Consider the following 20,834-nt stretch of genomic DNA (forward strand, 5'->3'; position numbering starts at 1 on the left):
AATGCCGCGAACGTGGTAAAGTGCATTGAGCAGTCATATTCATAATGGTATTGATATTTGTGGTTTCAAACGGTTGCCATCGGTCGTTTGTTAATGCTTTAAAAAAATGTTGTATGGAAATTTATCTGATCAGTGTTGACCCTCATTGTCATGTACTGCAAGTTTTATTAAAATCCACCGGGATTTGACCCCAAAAATGAGCGTTAAACGTAACTGCGACGTTTTTACGTTGCAAACATTGTAATTTTTAGACAAGCAGCCCCAATATTTAGCGCAAACCACTTCAGCAAAAAATTAGCAACATTTTATTTTTCCCGTTTCATTTTGAATTTACAAAATTGGGATACTTCGACCCAAAATTCAGATACGATTTTCAGGTTTTTGCCGAACTTATTTTTAAAAACAATTTGAATTCCGCATGCTTGACTTAGTACACGTGTGAAATTTTACCTTTCTACCCGTTGTAGAACAAAAATATGCAATGTTTTGTGTGTTTGATGGAGCCTTATTTCTGCTGTTGGCCAGGATAACGTAATTTTAACTGCAATAACACATCACACGTCAATAAGCATTATGGCGTCACAGCACATACGATTCACTCACCAGCAACATGTACTTGCAGTCAACACGACTGTGCAATTTACAGGCGATCGGATGTCACAACTGTAATATTTACATTTAAACTTAAATTAAATTCGTACCAATTAGATAAAAACATATGAAAGAATGCTTACCACGACAGCAATGCACCAAATCACACGACCGCCAAACAAATTTTAGCTAAACACAATCCAATATTACTTTACAGTTTGCCACTATATTTACTATATTTCACAGCTGCAATATAATATATACTAGGTTAGCTTACACAACTACGGCAGCATTACACATAAATCCCAATCGCTAACCAGTAGACAGGGGCAGAAACAGCCAAACTCTGACACACAAACTTGGAAATGATATCGACCACGCTACAGTTCGCGCATGCGCAGGAGTGACGCAACAATCAAACGCTTGTTGTGCAAGGCGCAATGAAGCGTGTATCATGAGGTTCAATAAACAACTTACAAGAGCGCAGAGAAATTCTTACAAGCTCTATAAACTTGACAGCAATAGCTTATAAATTATGTAAATATTTAATTTTACAGCACATCTTGACACTATTCTAAAAGCTCTTTTACCAGAAGAAAAGCCCGAACTAAAACACATCATTCGAATATCTGCACAAGAAGGTACTGGGGCTGAGGAATTAAAACTTCGTATTAGAGAAGTTTTCGACAAAACAGCGTTTGAAGACAACAAGCATTTAAGAATAGAGAACAAAGGCAAAAATCATGATGCTTTTAAGAAGTAACATAATTTATTGGCAGCTAACATTTCGAACATCTTTCAATATGAAGCATGAAGCTCCAGTTTATTAATGATTATAGGGGACCACCAAAAACGTCCAGGGGTTCCAGGGGTTTGCAACCTTTGTTACTGTGGGGGCAAAACTTAATTACCATGATTATATCGCGGGCCGCACCTTTATATAACACAAGGTGATTTTACTTTGTTGCTTACCAAATATGCTTAAATACAAATATTGCCTGGTCTCAGAAAAATAGCATCAGGCACATCAATCTTATCAAAAATATATATTATAGTTGGACTCGTTTGCCAGTACATTTGAAATCCAAGCGTCTCTTGGGCCGCACAACTTTTAACCAAGGGCCACATTTGGCCCGCGGGCTGCAGGTTGCCCACCCCTGTCTTACACTATAAGTTGTCCATTGACCACCAGTTGAGAACCACTGGTTTGGCAAATTTAGCCACAAATTGGTCCAACATTTTACTCATCGGTGGATGATAAAAGCAGATTTGTGGTTACAAGCAGCCAAACTAGCTCACATTGATTACACATATACATGTTAAGTTTAGTGGTATATCTTATCTTACAGCAGCCAAATTTTGTTGTAATTGATTGCACAAAACATAAACACACCACCACACTGTAAATTTTATTTCCAGGCAGAGAGATAGTCAGTTAAAAAGATTATCCACAAAAACAACAAAAAACTCCTGTTTAATTGACACCCACTTTGTGAACAAATCAACACAGTTGCAACACATGAAACCAACAGATTTGTTTCAAAAGTTTTCAAATAGGCTTTCTAAAGTAAACTAGAAAATAGTGGCAATACGCAATGCTTAAATTTAAAGTTTATCATTGGCTTTAACTAAGCTCATTTAGAAGCACAATAAAAGTAAAACAAAGTCACAAATCAGAGTTTACTTTTTAAAGTCGACAAAAAAAAGAATTCACGTTTTGCATAGAGCACAAAAATGACTAAACTTTTGAATTTAGTAATAATTTTTTCAAAACTGGGTGTTGTTTGTTGACATCGGTAAAAATACTTCCGACAAAAATGTGTGATCCCCATTTTTTGTGAGTTATTACTTTGCAGCATCCCAAGTCTTCGATATGAAATCCAAGATGGTTGTAGCGGTCGTCGGTTTCGAAAAGAGTGTGATTTGTATATTGACTGAAAAACTAAAAAAAGAAAGACCTGTTTTAGTGAAGTTAAGATGAACATAAATTCATAACTGGGATCAGCCCTGAAGCGTCTATGCAGACCAGCGATCACGGCACACTCATATAGAAACTAGTAGGGTGGCTTACCACATTTTGGCATTGCCTATACACTATAACCTATTTTAAAACATTCATATATTTCTTCTGCTTATTTTATATTGGGTCCCACATTATCCAGCGTCTTTTATAACCTTAGTTGTTTCTGCAGGCAGAAACTCATGGGTCCCCACACATGCAAAGTTAAAAATAGTGCATTTCAAGAGATAATCATGAGAAAGTCGGGTGTTGTAAGGTAAAACACAGTGATCAGCACTGGGCTTAAATAATAATGCTATGAAACCACAATAATTCAATCAATAGTACTACAAAATTTGAGCCCAATCCGCCAATGTTTAAAGGTTTGACCACTAGAGGTGTTTTGAGCAACAACCATTAATGCTTCTGACTACACAGGGCTGTTAACAACCCCCTAACTGCCATGCCACAAAAACGTCCAACAAGCAACCCACAAACACAAGTAACACACAACTGGTTGCCCTTGTAACACTATTGGGCCACAGAAATCTTTCGTTTGTGGTGCCCAATAACATACAAATACGTTTTACACTTTGGGGGCTAGTGGGGTGAATGTTCGGGCTACAGGGTTGAACACAACAATCAACACCTATAAATGGCCTCTTCTTCAAGCCATCTAAATTTCAGACCATTCTGACACTGTTTAAAACCTCACCCATTTTAGGGGTTACAGGGTAAATACTGGTGTTATCAACACAAACAAAGTGGGATGCACATCTACATAACTATATCTACCATCTGTGCAAATTTCACCCAAATCCATCACACATTTGATGGCAAAACGAGTCGGATAAACTATGGGTGAAAAAAAAAACATTTTAGAGGACTAGCGGGATAAATACTGGGGTTATCAACAAAAACAAAGTGGGATGCACATCTTCATAACTACATCTACCATCTGTGCAAATTTCACCCAAATCCATTAAACATTTGATGGAAAAACGAATCGGACAAACTTTGGGTGAAAAAACCCATTTAGGGGGCTAGCGGGGTAAATAGTGGGGTTATCAACACAAACAAAGTGGGATGCACATCTACATAACTATACCTACCATCTGTGTAAGTTTCATCTAAATTCATTAAACATTTGATGGCAAAACCAGTTGGACAAACTTTGGGGAGAAAAAAAAAGAAGAAAAAAAGAAGAAAAAAAAACAATAACAATTTGAGTAATATGCCTTCAGGGAAGGGGACCCATAATTACTGATATGGTCGAACTGGCAATCCCCTGCTATGAAGCTGACATGTGCAGCATACAAGGCAGGCAACGGTGCCTGTGATTAAACTTTCAGCGGTTTCACCACTGAGCCTGTGTAGCTCAGTTGGTAAAGAGCGAGTCCCAGGAAGACTCCTGCCGTGGGTTGGAATCCCCAAAGTTTAGGGTTCAAATAACATTATCAGTCACTTAGATTTAAAACAGTGAGTAACAAATAAATGAACAGCAAACCCCCCAAAATATGCCAGAATATTCAACAAAACAAGAAGTGCATTTTTGGGCCAAAATTAGTTTGTCAGTTATTTACACAGAACACAGTTAATGACATTGAAAAAGTCAATTTTTGAAGGTTGATTTGGTTTTTTTTTACCGGCTGTCCAGATGAAGGGTCAATAAAATCACACCAGATACTGTTTGCTCGGAGAAGATGACAGATCTCTGTAGCAGTCGTAATAAACTGGAAATTTGTAAAAAATGTTTGAACAACTACCAAAAAATGCAACTGAAAAGGTTGATTTTGAAGGCAGGGCATAAAATAAAGGACAAACTGAAAAGGTTGAAAAAGGTAGAGGTGGCTTATAGCAGCAAGACTACCAATTACTTCTCACTAACATGAGTCATGATCAATTAAACCGGTCTTGTATGGACATTTTTTTCACAAAACAAACAAATAATTTTTTATGTTATAACAGATACAATGGTTGTTTATGTTTATTTCAAAAAAAAAAAAATCAGCTGGTTCGCACCAGTTCCATAGAACCGCCTCACAAAATTTTATGAGATTAGCGAACCGGTTAGCATTACTGGTTACTGTCAATGAACTTTTTGTAACAGAACCGGCTGAAAAATATGACTTTTGTAAGAGAACCGGCTGACAAAAAATTTAAATCCCACCACTGGTACCAATCAGCTGTCAACACAAATAAGTATTCTTACATTTTGCAGTAATTTGTCTCTTTCTTCTTCAACATGTTGATTCCACGCTGACATGTCATTCTGTGATTTGTATATTGACTGAAAAACTGAAAAAAGAAAGACCCTTTTTTAGTGAAATATATGCCTTGATTCAAAGTTTTTTGTTTGATCACTAAGTGTTAACACCCAAAAAACAAAATCACAAAAATACAACTTTAGGGCCGAAATGACATTGATTTAAAACAGCGAGTAACAAATAAATAAATAGCAAACCCCCAAAAATATGCCACAATATTCAACGAAACAAAAAGTGCATTTTTAACCAAAATTAGAATGTCAGTTATTTACACAGAAAACAGTTAAAACAAAAACAGAAAAAGTCAATTTTTGAAGGTTGTTTTGATTTTTTTTACCGGCTGTCCAGATGAAGGGTCAATAAAATCACACCAGATACTGTTTGCTCGGAGAAGATGACAGATCTCTGTAGCAGTCGTAATAAACTGGAAATTTGTAAAAAATGTTTGAACAACTACCAAAATTGTAACTGAAAAGGTTGATTTTGAAGGCAGGGCATAAAATAAAGGACAATTTGGGTGTTATGGTGTACAATTATTTTGAAATGAGGTAGCTTATAGCAGCAAGACTACCAATTACTTCTCACTACCATGTGTCATGATCAATTAAATCGGTCTTGTATGGACATTTTTTTCACAAAACAAACAATTGATTTTTTATGTTAAAACAGATACAATGGTTGTTTTATGTTTATTTCAAACAAAAAAAATCAGCTGGTTCGCACCGGTTCCATAGAATCGTCTTACAAAATTTTATGAGATTAGCGAACCGGTTAGCATTACTGGTTACTGACAATGGACTTTTTGTAACAGAACCGGCTGAAAAATATGACTTTTGTGAGAGAACCGGCTGACAAAAAATTTAAATCCCACCACTGGTACCAATCAGCTGTCAACACAAATAAGTATTCTTACATTTTGCAGTAATTTGTCTCTTTCTTCTTCAACATGTTGATTCCACGCTGACATGTCATTCTGTGTTTTCTGTGTAATGGTGATTACAGTGATCTTCTTTTTGGGCATATTCATAAACATAGAAGTAATATCTGCAAAAGAAAAACCATAAGTTTTGAAAACAAAAACTACATGAGTAGTTTCCTTAACCCAATTGTTCCTAAATTGTCTTTTGATGCAGCCACAATTTTTTTGTGCGTTTATTGCAACCCAAAGATATGCATTATATATATATTGCTATTTTGGTTGTATATTTGTGTGTTAAACTGGGAAAGCTTTTCAAAAATTTGGCTGGCAGACCTGGCGATCCCCTACTATGAAGCTGACATGTGCAGCGTACTAGGCAGGCAATGCTGCTTGTGATTTAACTTTCGACGGGTTCACTACTGAGACTGTGTAGCTCAGTTGGCATATAAGGTTTATAAAGACTCTTGTAGTGGGTTCGAATCCCACAGCAGGCTAGATTGCAGAAATGCTTGGTGACCGGCTAATTTAATACATGTCTTAAATAGACCACTAACTAAAACTCGTAGTTACTGCGACGTAACGTAATATTGCTGTATGTACTGTTTTTAAGGTTGAGTTTGGGTTAGGGTAGGGTTTAGGGTTAGGGTTAGGGTTAGGGTTAGGGTTAGGGTTAGGGTTAGGGTTTAGGGTTTAGGGTTTAGGGTTTAGGGTTTAGGGTTTAGGGTTTAAGGTTTAGGGTTTAGGGTTTAGGGTTTAGGGTTTAGGGTTTTGGTTGTGTGTTGGGACTATCGTAACACTTTTCCAGCAGTATTTGCGTGTTTTAACGTTAACTGCCGTATTTATGGTTTGTCGCATAAAAACAGCACAGCTGCAGTATTTTCGAGTTACGTCGGTGCGATTTTGGTGCGATTAATTCTGAGTTTAATCGCACCAAAGAGAGTTACCTGCACTATTTTTAAGTTGCGTTGCACGAAAAAGGTTACCAAGCGAGGTACCAAGCGCACCTAGCGCACCTGTAGTATTCGAAGGCACCCTTTAAAATACAGGAGCTGAATATTACTTTACAGCGGGTAAACTGCGACAGTAAAAACTTACATCAATAGTTAATTTTAACACAATATATAAAAAAAACTTTCATACATCTGATTCCGATATTAGTAGAGATACAACGGCAAGTTGGCGATCGCAGCGGTTTGTTCCTTCAAGAACCTCTTCAGATTCCATCACTCTAAAATCAAAACTCAGATATAAAACTGTACATAAAAATACGTATTTACTTATATCTTTACTTAAAATAACTCTTGTATTTACAATTACAAGACACGTTGAATAGAAAAAGGTGATACTGTTACTGTCATTCATAAAGGATTAAGCCAACACATCAGGGATGGGCAACCTTTGTTACTTTGGGGCCAAATACGATTGCCAAAATTAGATCGCAGGCCGCTCCTGTGTATAACACAAGGTGATTTTACTTTGTTGCTTACCAAAAATGTTTAACTACACATTAAATTCGCATTTGATTCTAACCACATATTGCCATGTCGCAGAAAAATAGCATCGGGCGCATTAACCTGCTCAAAAATATATAATAGTTGGACTCGTTTTCCAGTACATTTGAAATCCAAACGTCTCTGTGGACCGCACAACCTTTAATGAAGGTCCGCATTTGGCCCGCGGGCCGCTGGTTTCACACCTCTGCAATACATGATTGATTTTTAGTCTGTTGCTTCCAGCAAACTGGCTTGTCATAAGGTGGCTTTTCTGGCCAAACTCTTGTCACCAGCTGCACGAATAAGACCTTAGGGTTGCCTTACCGTCCTTATTTCTAAGATTTGTCCTTATTTTGAAGGGCAATGTTTTAGAAAAACTTATTGTCTTTACTTTTAAGTATTGTCCTTGTTTTTCACTTGTTTTATCGTCTTTTTAACAATTACAAGTCAAATCCCTGCTAAAAGTGAAAGCAAACTAATACCTGAGCTGTGGTTAAATCCACAAAGTATTTTCAAGGAGTTGCCGGATAAGATTTTTTCTGCCAAAAGTTATGACATGTGATATGTCATGCCTCGTATAAATGCAAAATTCGTTTAAAAACATTTTGTTCGTTTAGAATAAATCTTAAATTTTTGGCTTGTCCTTAATTTCGGGTCCATGTCGATGACAACCCTGCTTATAGGTCTAAACAGTGTACACTGTCTGCAGCTTACACAAAACATACAGGATTGTTTAAAACCATAAACATCGGGCAAATTTTAGTGTCATGTGCAGAATATCTTAAACGCTTGCAAAAACCAAAGAATTGCAGATCGTTTCAAGCAGACGTCACCTGGACGTATGTGCTGTTTTTAATGGACCGAATTCAACGTTGCCACGGAGAGGCGATCGTTTGTCAGGCGGACTTAGTGGGCCCATCAATTCATCAGGCCATAATGTTGCTGTGTCCGTAAAATTGCGTTGTTAGTTTTTAAACAAATTTATTTATCTTTGGACTCACCTCCCCCTAAAATTAATTTCGCAAGTGTAGTGCATTGTTTGCGAGCACAAACGCGTTCAAAAAGAAACGAATATTATGATACAATACCTTACGGCGTAACACAAATTATGAATAATGACATAAGTGGCAAAGTTTTTAGTTTGTCAGTTTAGAACAGGGGTGACCAATTTTTTGCGGGCCGGATCATTTTATTAATCACGCGCGAAAGCCGAATGGGTTACAAGCCCTGACGCAGCCTTTCCCAAACTGGCACACGCGAGGCGATTTTGACAAAACCGCGAAGGGTTCATGTCTTCCCACGATCTTATTTGTATTCAGATTGTGCCGCTGTTTAGTTGTAAAATTGTGAAAATTATGTAATTGTCACATACCACATAATGCACGTTTATTCTACCACAAGGAACTAAAAAAGCAATTGTTCGCAAATTGTTCCTGTTAGACGAGGTAAAATTATTACTAAAATGTAATATATGACTGTTTACACAATTGCTAACGCCCCGGATCCGTAATTAGGTGATAGTTTGCAACAAAGGCAACGGAAACTTCTGGTAGTTTCATTGCTGCATGTGTTCGAAAAACCTGTCAATTTTTGCCTGTTTTAGGGGGGCGTGAAGTGCCCGACAAACACCTTAAGGGGGGCGTGGACAAAAAAGGTTAAGAACCGCTGCTCTAAGATGACCCAGTGGTTAATATAAGAGTCTTATATTTGTACCCTTACACTTACAAACAACTGCTTATTAGCTATATTGCTCTGCAAGCATTTTACCCATATTGCTCTGCAAGCATTATTTTAGTACAACAAGACCTATGGCGAATTTAGATTGTGTAGACACTGTAGAAATACAAAGTTACCTTCTTGTTTAAAAAAAGATTCAGTTTTTTCGCTGTTTTCAAATTCAGAGTAGTTTCTTAGTTGGAGAACGCTGGATTGTATATTTCGCAAACTTAGATCGTAGGACAGTAAACGAACAGCAGCTTTTCTACCCTGGCCTACAACTGCCATCACAATACTGTAAAAAAACACAAAACAGCATTGAATACAAATACAGGGTTAACATTTCCCTTTCGTGGTGTGAAACACTATTGCAAACACCATGCTACCGTTAAACATAAACATTGAGCACTATAATATCATAACCGTTACAGTAGTACAAGGCTGAAAGGCCGTGTCTTAGAGTTTGTTCAATGCCACAAGCTGTGCAAAAACTTCAGGAAAACTGCATACGGCTAAGCAACTGCTCGGAAACCAAAGTGGTGTCAAATTAGTGCACTATCAGCATAAAAACATGGGGCCATTGGAACGATCAGTCAGCTGTGGGCAGTGTTCTAAATCAGGTTTTACCGGCGCAGTTGGTGACAAGATATTCGAACCACGTAAAAATGTCTTGTCGCCAGCTGCACCAATGTAACCTCACAAGTGTGCACTCGTGGTTATTAACACCTTTACGACAATAACACTTGAAAGAAAAGGTACGTGTTACCAGTTCCGGGCCATTTTAGCATGATGTGGTCCCTCTTAGTACAAATGCACACCCACACAGATTCTGATGGGTTAGACCAGGTGTCACTGAACTTTTTTTTACAGCGCACCGGGTAATTTTTTTAATCAAGCTCGAGGGCCGCATGGCTTACAAGTCGTGACACAGACTTTATAAAACAAGAACTCGCGAGGCAGTTTTGACGGAACGGCTAAGTGGTTTTGTCTTACCCCTGTTAAATTTGTAAAATGTTAAAGAATGCTAAGTGTCTCATCTACCAACTAATATTCCACAAGTCATTAAAGAAGGCAATTGTTCGCACACAGTTGTTATATTTTGCTTCTTGTCTGTGACGCAACAAACCGCTTTTGGATCATACTCATCCGCTGTAATCCTGTAAGACCAGGTAAAATTATTACTAGGTTTGCGCCTATCTTATCGTTGTTGCAGCTCAACCTGGAAGAAACAGAACGAGGCAGAAACGTTTGAAGAACATTTTACAGCTTATAGCTATTTAATTAAAGTTAAATTTATATTCCATGCACATTGCAAGTACGAAAGTCTCTATATTCACTTTGCAGTGCAAAATAAAGGTTTGTTTGGGAATATCGACATTACAGCATAATAGGTCGATAGGACCTAACTATAGATATTATTTCGCATTAGCAATTAACACAGAATGTAACGGTTGCTTAATACACCGACAAGCTGCAAGCTCGGGTGACTGGCATCTGATTGCTGCCGAGCACGCAACGGTTTCCTCGCACACATCGCGTGCTGTTATACGACCCAGTGTTAGTAGCTGCATGCTGTTAATATTCTACAGGATGCATTATAATATGCATCACGTAAGGGCACTGAATGATTTTCCATTTAAACACCCAAAATCGCCAAACTAACATGTTTTGTGACTTCATACGGACATCTTAAAGATTGTAGTTCGAATCCCAATCAATAGCTGATTTGTGAACAGCAGTGCTAGCTTGGAATAAAAGTACGTTTGTGTTAATTGCAACTGTCCAAACCTGATAGAAAGTAAACAGGAGCAAAAACCATGTAATCTGCACCATTGTTTTCATTTCTATCATCATTTGCTTATAACTGATTTATTCATGGCAATTTATTTGCTGGGAGTCATAATGCAAAGGATTCTTTTTTTTTTTGGCTAGTATTTTGCTAAAAATGTAAACCTAATGGTTTTTCAGTTCAGGGCTGGTATGTTGATTTTAGTCGACAGCTCTATTAATTTTTGATGCAATAGAATTAGAAGATCAACTTACCAGAGTAAACAAAGGACTGTTAGAGAAATTATCATCCTTATGGGTATTAACAATCGCTCATCGGATTTAGTAGTGGGTTCAAAAGCTGATGCAGCGATTGTTTATTTCATTCTGAAAAAAACACACCCATGATTACATTTGCAAACTGAAAAACTCTTTGTTTTATGTAACATGAACTGTTGTTATGGGTTTTCCTTTTTCAATAGTTCTATATCACAATAACAAACATCATTTGTCAGGTGTCTTAGTTCATGACAATGCAATTTACTCCAAAACATTCATCATTTGCACATTAGAACAAACTATGCAGAACACAGAAAACTGACACCATTATTCAATTTGTCACATGTAAGCAAGGCAATTGATGCAGACCATGGCCACAAGACAGGTTCGATTTCTCGGCCATGTGCTTCGTAAAAAGCAAATGGAACATGCGGTGCTTACTGAAAAGGTGGAAGGGTGAAGAGGTCGTGGTCGGCAGCGTTTGACTTATCTTGGATGGCTGTCACGTGTCACGGATAGATCGACGCTGGACATCATCAAGTGTATGGAAAAACAGGAACATTTGATTGTCGCCGACGTCTGACAGTGCACCTCTATTGATTGACATGTAAATATAAGCAATGATTTCACGCAATTTAACAAGCAGTTACCTGACATTGGTCATTTCTTGCAATTCTTGCCATCTTGCACTTTTGTTAAATGGTTTTCGTGTCATACTCTGCACAACATATATCCACAAATCAGAAAATTTATTGTTTTAAGTGTTTCTACGCCCTCAGTAAAGCACAGAATATCAGACCTGATCTATAATACAAACTTATATAAGACAAATTTTTTTACACATCTTTAAAATGGAAAATAAATTAATCTGGTTGATTGGGATTGGGTTTGTCAATCGCACTTAATTGCATACTGAATAATAATCGGAGGCCAAACATTAATATAGAAACCGAAAACAACATTAAAACAGTGTATTCGGCTGATACATTTCGGTCAACCGCAACTTACGTGCATCACTGGTTCAAATCCCAGATCAACCTGTAGAAAGTCCAAGATGTGAGTATAAGCGCTTCAAAGACTGTTTACGCCGTTTAACTAATCTAAATTGTTGTTTCAATTGGATTACAAGTTCCTATGTAAACTTGCATAAAACTATAAAAGTGTTTGTAAAGGCAGAACAAAGGTTTCATATGAAATGTTTCAATTCTTACATGATTAGTCGATAGCACTTAACTATAAATATTATTTCGCAACAGCTGGAAACACAGAACGAAAGGGTTGGGTAATACAAGGGCAAGCTGCAAGCTCGGTGACTGGCATCTAATTACTGCCGAGCGTGCAACGATTTCCTCGCACACATCGCGTATTGTTATACGACCCTGTGTCTGCATGCTGTTAATATTCCACCCGATGTTACAGTCAAACAAAGGTACAGAACGATTTTCCAATTAAACCCAATAAAGCGCCAAACTTACGTTTTTGTGACTTTTTCTGGGGGGTCTTAAAGATTGTGAGTTTAAGTTCCATTGAATGGCTGCTTTGAAACAGCTGTGTTGACTTTGAAAGAAAATACTTTTGTGTTTATGGCAACTTTCCACCAGGAGTTAGAATGGAAAGAAATTTTCTGCCTAGTATTTTTGCTAAAAATTGTAGATCAAATGATTTTGTGTTCACAGCTTTTTTAATGATTTTAATTAACATATCTATTGATTTCTTGAGCATTAGAAGGTCAACTTACCAGAGCAAAGAAATAGTTGGTGGTGAAATTATCATCCTAGTGGGTTTCAATGGTTTTCCAGAGGAGGGAAACAGAGTGATTGGAATTTATTTCTGATAAACAAAACATTGGTTATTTCAAAGTTTCTAAAATAATGCAAATATGACATTTACAACCTGAGAAACTGTTTCAAATTGCATGCACTGCTTTTATGAGTATTCTCTTTAGCATAGTTAAATATAGCAAGATCAAACAGTGAAGCAATAAAGTCACTAAACTTGTACACATGGAATTTTATGTTTAATAATTCCAGTTTATAATTCTTGGGCAAAAAAGTTTTTACTATCCCAGCTATGTAATTTTTGCATGTTATTGAAAAACGAGCAAATTAAAGACACAATTTATACACAAACACATAGCATTAGTCATTTCTTGCAGTTCCCATATAGTTTATGGTCAAACTCTGCATATTATCACATTTCTGATCCTCTTCTTACCAATTGATGCTTATAAATCCCACAAACAACCACAAAATATCAGTCCTGAACCACAATACAAACTCATGTAAGAAAATAACAATAAACTGAACATTTGCACCTTTCTAGTTAAATGTTTCTATACTTAAAACAGTCAGGTCTGCCACGCATTCCGTTTAATTGGATACAAAGCATTGATCTGTTGCCTAATATATCACAAATATACCAACAAAGTGGTTTTCTAAACACAAACTGATCAGCCACGTTTATCTTTTGTTAATTATGAACAGTTACAACTTTATAATCAACAATAAATCCAAACATATATTACCATTGATCACATTTCCATGTGGAATTCAAACAAAAACACCACTTATGTTCAACTACATTCTAATTGACTAACTTATAAAACTTCCAGAGTGGGGCTGTTTTACTGCAAAGAACTTTCTGTCGCCGCTTTTTGCAAAATATTTGATACACTGCGTCAAATTATCAAAATAATCTTCACGGTTCAGTGATTGAGTAATGCAATGGCTTTGGGATATCCAGGTTTTAATACAACTACTTCTTGTCTAACAGTTCACTCTGCAGTTATCATACGACAATCAAAGCCAATATATCGGAAAAATGGGCAGTTTGTATATTTCGAGGAAAATGCCGGGGTGATAGTTAATGTCACGGGCGAAATGAAAGGTAAAGTCTTAAATAAGTTAACTTCAATTAGAGTTAGTTTGACTGTGTAACCCAGTAAAACCTACTGGAATTAAATGTAGTGATTTTAATCTACTGTGTTTTACTGAGTTGAAACCTTAAACCGCCCAAAACCATTAGTATTTGCGATGGTCATTTTCATTTGTACTGACCCTATGGGTAGACGGTTGGTTAAGTTAGATGAAATTTATGTAACGTGTTGTTACAACTCATGTGAATATAAAGTGAGCAAGGTGATAATGACTTAACCGTGCAATGAGTAGAAAGTACGAGGTGTTGTACAGTCACAAATTAGGTCGAAGACTGACATTGTGACAAAAAACGTCTATACAATCACGTGATGAACTAAAAGTCACTCGTTTTTTATTCATGACGTTAATACATGATACTTTAAAACGTTTTTTTTTCAGTTTTTCAGTTTTTTTTTAAGTTGTTGTTTTTCAAGTTTTTAAGAAGTCATTGTTAGCTCTCAGCAACTGTGGATAACCATAAATGTATTGTTACCTATTTTTGATTGGAAAAATATTTGAATAAATTTAAATTAAATGATATTTTATTACTCAACTTCATTTTGCATTTTAGAAATCATACAAGATAGTTTAGAATGTTGTTGGATAGATTCGTGGCATGTTTATCTTACTTTTATGTTTTTGTAGCCTGTAGTCCCCTGTGTTGGGTAAAAAATACATTTTTAATACACATACAAAATTTAAACACAAAACCACGACATGCAATCATACCAATGCGAAAAAAATGATCAAATTTGAGGCAAATAGCGTACGATTATATATTTTTGGCAAACAAACCAACTTTTTCTATTCAGAATCCCGCACACAGTGATCAGACTATACACCAACAAGCCATAAATCCACGAGAAGTTTACAACCAAATGAACATAATGTTACCAGCGCTTAGTTATAATGAGTTTGTTTAATTTAGAAGAAAGTGTTACTATATCTGACTCGGTGAATATTTTAGCGCAATTATGTTGCTACAATTTATTTCACCGTGCAAAATAAACTCAACTTAACTATAAAGGCGGATTTGCGCTGTGATTGACTGCACTAAGTGGTTGAGAAACGTTATTAAGACCAGCAGGGGGCGATAAAGACACTGCAATACGATGTTGGTTTTTCCTGTACCGCCTAAAAGATTTGGAAACGTTAGGTTGACGAATAATCGTAAGTATACTGACCAAAATGCCACCACTCAGCTAAAATAACACAACATCGTATAATATCCCAAACAAAACTCATAAAATTTTACTCGAAGTTACAAACTACGCATGGTATTTGTTGTTTATGGTTGCCAATGTAAAAATAAGCCTCCATACCCTTGTAATTCACCCAGCGAGTTCCAAGTCTTGCAAAGCTGTCAACTTGCTTTTCATGCTCAAGTTAGAATGAAACAGACTTGATTCGGGCTTGACTTCATACTCGGCCAACTTTGTTTCGTAATTTTTTTATAAATTCAGTTTTCCGCCGTAATTCGTTTATCATGATGTAATCCGCCCTTATATGGGCAATTTATCACTAATGCGGATAAACCATGGGTCTTTAACTGTCTTAATCATCTTTTCAGAGCACTGTTTATCATAACGTAAAATACAGTGCATTCAACGTGACTGTTTTATAGAGACAAGATTGGTTAATTTATGATGTTTTGATAAATTAATTTGGTCGGTTGTGAAACTGATTTCATTTATTTAACGAGTTTGATTTTGAATTTAAAAGGGGTCTGGCCGAAACCGAAACATCTCCAAAACGGCATTTTCGACCGGAAATATCACAACTTTGGTACAACACTAGGTTTCAATGCTCAGTGGACTGTGCAAAAAACGCTTGTTACATACCACAGCTCGACCAATCAGATCGTCACATTTGATCATGTGACGTTATTCGACAAACGACCAACGTATGACTGAATATAAATAGTGAAGTTTCATAAAATGTTCAGCTTGCAATGTTTTCGTGGCCTGAGCACAGTAAATGCCCTTGAGCGCCGTAATTCTTAGGGTGGCAGTTTTGCCTTTTTTGCGGTGTCGTTGTGCAAGCGCAGGAAATAACCCGTCATTCAGCTCATATGGGAAGCCTTGTCACGCATGATGGAATATAGTGACGCGTTGCTATAAACGAGCGTGACGTCACAATGCCTGTTGACGTGGATCTGCCATTAATAATTTTTGTACCTAGCTATTGTTATGTACCTCAGCTTAGCCAATCAGGTTGTCGTGTTTGATCACGTGAATTACAATGTACAATCAAATTCCAGTTGATAAATTTGTTTAGTCTGTGAGATGCAATTGATAGAGCTACTAACACAGTAACTCAAATGACAACCTCGGAAGATTCGCATTAATAAACGGGGCGTGAAGAGCGGATTTTTTTATTTAGCGTCTATAAATGGGTTGGGTTGGGATGTAAGTTTTTACATTTTTTACATTAGTAACTAATTCTTTGGGTTAGTTTTATTAAATTTTAAATGCTAGTACCTAACCCCGACCCTAGTAGCCCTAACCGTGAGTATTTTTGGAGAAATAAACAATCGACTTTTGGTTGTCATGTTATGGTGTTAGTAGCTCTACAGATGCAATTGCATGCATCGTAGGAATTTACCACTAAGATCTCAGGACTCAAAATTTCAGGAAAAATATCGCTTTTCAAAACGTGATTGTGTTTTGATGTGTGATGCGATTGAAGTAAACGACAACATTTATATTTTGTGCAGTGCACCGTTGTAATTGCAAGTGATTGATTCTAGTTGCTGTTTCCATTAGCTTTTCGGCATATGATGTACCGCATGCCTGCGTGCTTGTTGTGTAAACTGCAAGACCAGCGGAAGAATGCCTCGCGCTCATGACAAATTGTATTTTTTAATCCTTGTATATAGGTGTTCTAAAAAATTATGTCTGCGGAAGGATGATGCTTTAATAAAGGCCCTGCGCTTATAATAAATTACCCAGCTGGCTTCTCGTATATTTTCCCATGCTTATCTAAAAAAGTTTTTCTAATGCCTGCGAAAGGACGAACTTTGTGTTTTTACAAAATTTCCCAGAGAGTGGTATGCTGTGTATTTTCCATGCTTACGTAAGACCGGTGTTCTAATGTCTGGCCATTTTGCAATCATCGTCTTTAACAAAAAGTTACCTTGGCATTTTTCCAAACTTAAATGAAAACGGTCCTCAAAAAACGGGTTCGGGCTTAAGTTTCTTCAAAAAACGGGCTTGATTCGGGCCTGACTTTACACTCTGTGTCAGTATTTTTTCGATTAAAAAGTATCTAAGTAGCCAGTTGCTAGACTTGACCAACTGTTAAACGGCCCCAAAACGGCTTGTTGCAGACCAATTATCTACTATTGTCTAATGTGTTTGTTATCGCTATTTTTCCTAAGGCTTCAATCTATAGGCCTGTCAATCAAACGTTCGGGCCTAAACGGGCTTCCCAAAAACGATTCGGGTTCGGTTCGGGTTTTGGCTTAAATTTCAGGCCCGTTTAAAACTATGTCTATGCATGCACGACTTTACAAGCTTAAAGCAGGTTTCCTAATAATATTCGTGCAATTAACAACAGCGCTTGTTACATTCACGACTTTTCCGGTTTAAAACGGGTTTTCTAACAAGATTCATGCAATTAACAACAGTGCTTGTTACATGCACGACTTTGCAAGCTTAAAGCGGATTTTTAATGAGCTTCGTGCAGTTAATCACAGCGATTGTTACATGCACGACTTTGCGAGCTCAACGTTAGTTTAATACGCAAGCTGTTTATATCCGAAACTTACACTATACTTGTTAGTGTAAAGCAGCGGTTCCCAAACTGGGGTCCGCCGTCCTTTAGGGGTCCGTGAGGCAAATTTGTTATAAGTTCAAAAGGTTGAAGTAATTCTATAATCTTATTTGGCGTCAGTTTGTGCCACTAAATAAGATTAAATCAAAGTAGAATTGAGAATCGACTGTCTCCATTGCTAAACAATGGCCTTTATTGAATGACAACTATCAAAAATGCAATTGTTCGCGCACAATCGTAATGTTTTTGGTCCTGTTTGTGATGTCTTTGGATGATTGTTATGCGCAATTTTGCATAACTGGCTAAAATCCTGCAATCAACTTTCGTTTTTATGAAATGCACATTGAGGCTTAAAGACTGCGAGCCCTCGAAATAATGGCAAAGGGACCGTTTTGAAAAAAATATGAAAAAGTTTGATAACCACTGGTGTAAAGAAAGATTTAGTTGTTTTGCAATTAAAACATGCGTACAGTTTGTGGCGAAAACTGGCGTTCGTCATTTGATTTTAGAAATCAAGCCGAATGACACCGGTGTGAAAAATCCAAAGATAGAAGGCAGTGCTATGTATGACCTGTCGTTTCCGACTATAAATATTCTGTCAAATGGCGGTTTATTCAGATTGCAAGTGGGTTTAGTTAAGTTCGCAGTGTAAAGTAGCTCGGAAGATTTTTGGTCTAACAGAATTGTGACAAGTTTGTTTATATCAGATTTTAAAATATATTTCATTTTGTGATGTTTTGCTTTTTATATTTAATTTATTGCAAGATCAATTGGATAAAATCAGGCATAATCGTTTTAGTCCAGGAGTGAGCAAATTATTTTAGTAAGAAACCACATAAGAAAACGGGTTGGGCTTCGTTTTTTAAGCTTTGTGTCAAAATTTTTTTTTTTAATAAATTTAACTAGCTAAGTAGCCAGTTGCTGAACATGACCTAATGTCAAAAATCTCTAAATCGCCTTGTTCAAGACCAATTGTCTAATGTGTTTTTTGTGTTGGTCTTTCCTGAGGAATGTATAGGCCTAAACGGGCTTTCCAAAAACGATTTGGGTTCGGCCTTGTCCTTTCGGGCCGGCTTCGGCTCCAATTTCAGGTTCGTTTACAACTTTTGGCCGAACCAACAATAATTTGAACCTAATTCTGCTCAGTATTAATTTTTATTATTATACATATAACAATGAAATATATATTTTAATTAGTGACTACTGGTTTTTAGAAGAATAAGAATATTCTGTAATTCTGTAATGCCACGGTTTTCGTGTTCTGACTTGGGTGTGTCACGAGTTTTTTGCTCTTCTGTGCCACCGTACAAAGGCAACGAAACACAAAATCACTTGAAACGTAATGGTACAACGTTTTAAATGTACTGGTTTGCGCTACGTGGCTGTGTTAATTATAAGATTTGTATTAATGCCAAATTTAATTTCGACATAGTTATGAGTGTATTTTCCATGCTTGCATAAGACCGGTGATTTAATGCCTAGACATTTTGCAATCATCGTCTTTAACAAAAAGTTACCTGGCGGGTTCTTTCGGCATTTTTCTAGTCTATTGTTGTCTAACATGTTTGCTCACTTTGTCTATCCTTAGGCATCATTGTGCAATCAAACGGGACGGGTTTTGGGCTTAAATTTCAGGCCCGTTTGAAACTCTGTTTCTGCATGCACGACTTTGCAAGCTTGAAGCAGATTTGCTAACAATATTCGTGCAATTAGAACAGCGCTTGTTACATGCACGACTTTGCCGGTTTAAAGTAGGTTTTCTAACAAGATTCGTGCAATTAACAACAGTGCTTGTTACATGCACGACTTTGCAAGCTTAAAGCTGATTTTTAATGAGATTCGTGCAGTTAACAACAGCGATTGTTACATGCACGACTTTGCGAGCTCAACGTTAGTTTAATACGCAAGCTGTTTATATCCTAAACTTACAATATACTTGTTAGTGTTAAGAACCATTTAATTGTTTTGCAATTAAAACATGCGTACAGTTTGGGACGCAAATTGGCGTTCGTCATTCGATTTCAGAAAACAAGCTGGATGACACCGGTGTGTAAGATCGCAAGATAGAAGGCAGTGCTACGTATAACTTGTCGTTTCCGTTTTAGTCCCTATAAATGCTCTGCGAAATTGCGGTTTATTCAGATTGCAAGTGGATGTAGTTAAGTTCGCAGTGTAAAGTAGCTCGGGAGATTTTTGGTCTAACAGAATTGTGTCTAGGTTTATTTATATCAGATTTCGTTTTGTGTGGATAAAATCAGCCATAATCAGACGTTTTAGTCCAGGAGTGGGCAATTAATTTTTGTAAGAGACCACATAAGAAAACGGGTTGGGGCTTAGTTGATTTGCAAAAAAAAACGGGTCTGATTCAGTTCTGACTTTACACTTTGTGTCAGTATTTTTGGAATAAATTTAACTAGCTAAGTAGCCAGTTGCTGAACATGACCCAATGTCAAACAGCCCTGAAACGCATTGTTCACGACCAATTGTTTTTTACTGTCTATTGTGTTGTGTTGGTCTTTCCTGAGGCTTCAATGTATAGGCCTGTCAATCAAACTTTCGGGTCTAAACGGGCTTCTCAAAAACGATTTGGTTTCAGGCTCGTTCTTTCGGGCCGGGTTCGGCTCCAATTTCAGGTTTACAACTCTAGACCAAACTAACAATAACTTGAATGTAATTCTGCTGTATTAATTTTGTTGTTGTAAATACCATTGCAATGTATATGTTAAGTCAGGGGTCGGCAACCCCTGGCACGCGTGCCAAGGTTGGCACGGGAGGTTGTTTTTGATGGCACGCCAACCGATTTGCGTGTTTATATTGAAGTAATAATTTAACCTGTTACATTGCTTGTTTATTGTTTTTATCATGCCATTGTCTTAAAATTCAGCCTTACATAAACAAAACACTCTGCTTTCTCTTTATTATTGATATCTGCTGGCACGAACCACCATTATTTAGAAAAACGTTGGCACTCGAGGTCATTGACACATGGAAATAACCAGTAAATTGGCACGCGTCGCCTAAAAGGTTGCCGACCCCTGTGTTAAGTAGTTACTACTGGCATTTAGAAGAATAAGAATATTCTGTAATGCCATGCTTTTTGAGTTCTAAATTTGG

At 37.0% G+C, this 20,834-nt stretch overlaps 2 protein-coding genes and 1 long non-coding RNA gene across 4 annotated transcripts in view; 1 reads left to right on the plus strand and 2 right to left on the minus strand.

Annotated features, from left to right (window-relative positions):
* The window catches only part of LOC145220277 (large ribosomal subunit protein uL14-like), a 114,328-nt gene that overhangs the window by 77,371 nt on the left and 16,123 nt on the right, over window positions 1-20,834 (plus strand). The gene's annotated exons all lie outside the window — the stretch shown is intronic.
* On the minus strand, window positions 2,367-6,975 carry LOC145220007 (cobalamin trafficking protein CblD-like). The gene is made up of 6 exons (XM_080087294.1): window positions 6,917-6,975; window positions 5,771-5,901; window positions 5,195-5,281; window positions 4,803-4,888; window positions 4,237-4,323; window positions 2,367-2,533 (listed from the first exon to the last, which is right to left on the minus strand). The coding sequence occupies exons 2-6, from the start codon at window positions 5,888-5,890 to the stop codon at window positions 2,437-2,439; spliced, it is 477 nt and encodes a 158-aa protein (XP_079943420.1). The 5' UTR covers window positions 5,891-5,901; window positions 6,917-6,975; the 3' UTR covers window positions 2,367-2,436.
* LOC145217992 (uncharacterized) lies at window positions 11,031-12,804 on the minus strand. Its single transcript, XR_013857533.1, has 4 exons — window positions 12,770-12,804; window positions 12,507-12,621; window positions 12,040-12,069; window positions 11,031-11,139 (listed from the first exon to the last, which is right to left on the minus strand). It is a non-coding gene; the product is annotated as an uncharacterized LOC145217992 (long non-coding RNA).

Source organism: Phallusia mammillata, chromosome 3 (genome assembly GCF_965637545.1).
Source record: "Phallusia mammillata chromosome 3, kaPhaMamm4.hap1.1, whole genome shotgun sequence".
In the NCBI taxonomy this organism is placed as follows: domain Eukaryota; kingdom Metazoa; phylum Chordata; class Ascidiacea; order Phlebobranchia; family Ascidiidae; genus Phallusia; species Phallusia mammillata.

Excerpts from the sequence above, each read along its gene's own strand:
- LOC145220007 (XM_080087294.1), bottom strand. The coding sequence starts at position 5,890 with ATGTTTATGAATATGCCCAAAAAGAAGATCACTGTAATCACCATTACA. Across the intron at positions 4,324-4,802 it reads GAGACAAATTACTGCAAAAT|TTTATTACGACTGCTACAGA; the intron begins GTAAGAATACTT and ends ACAAATTTCCAG. Across the intron at positions 2,534-4,236 it reads ACCCTTCATCTGGACAGCCG|TTTTTCAGTCAATATACAAA; the intron begins GTAAAAAAAAAC and ends TTCTTTTTTTAG.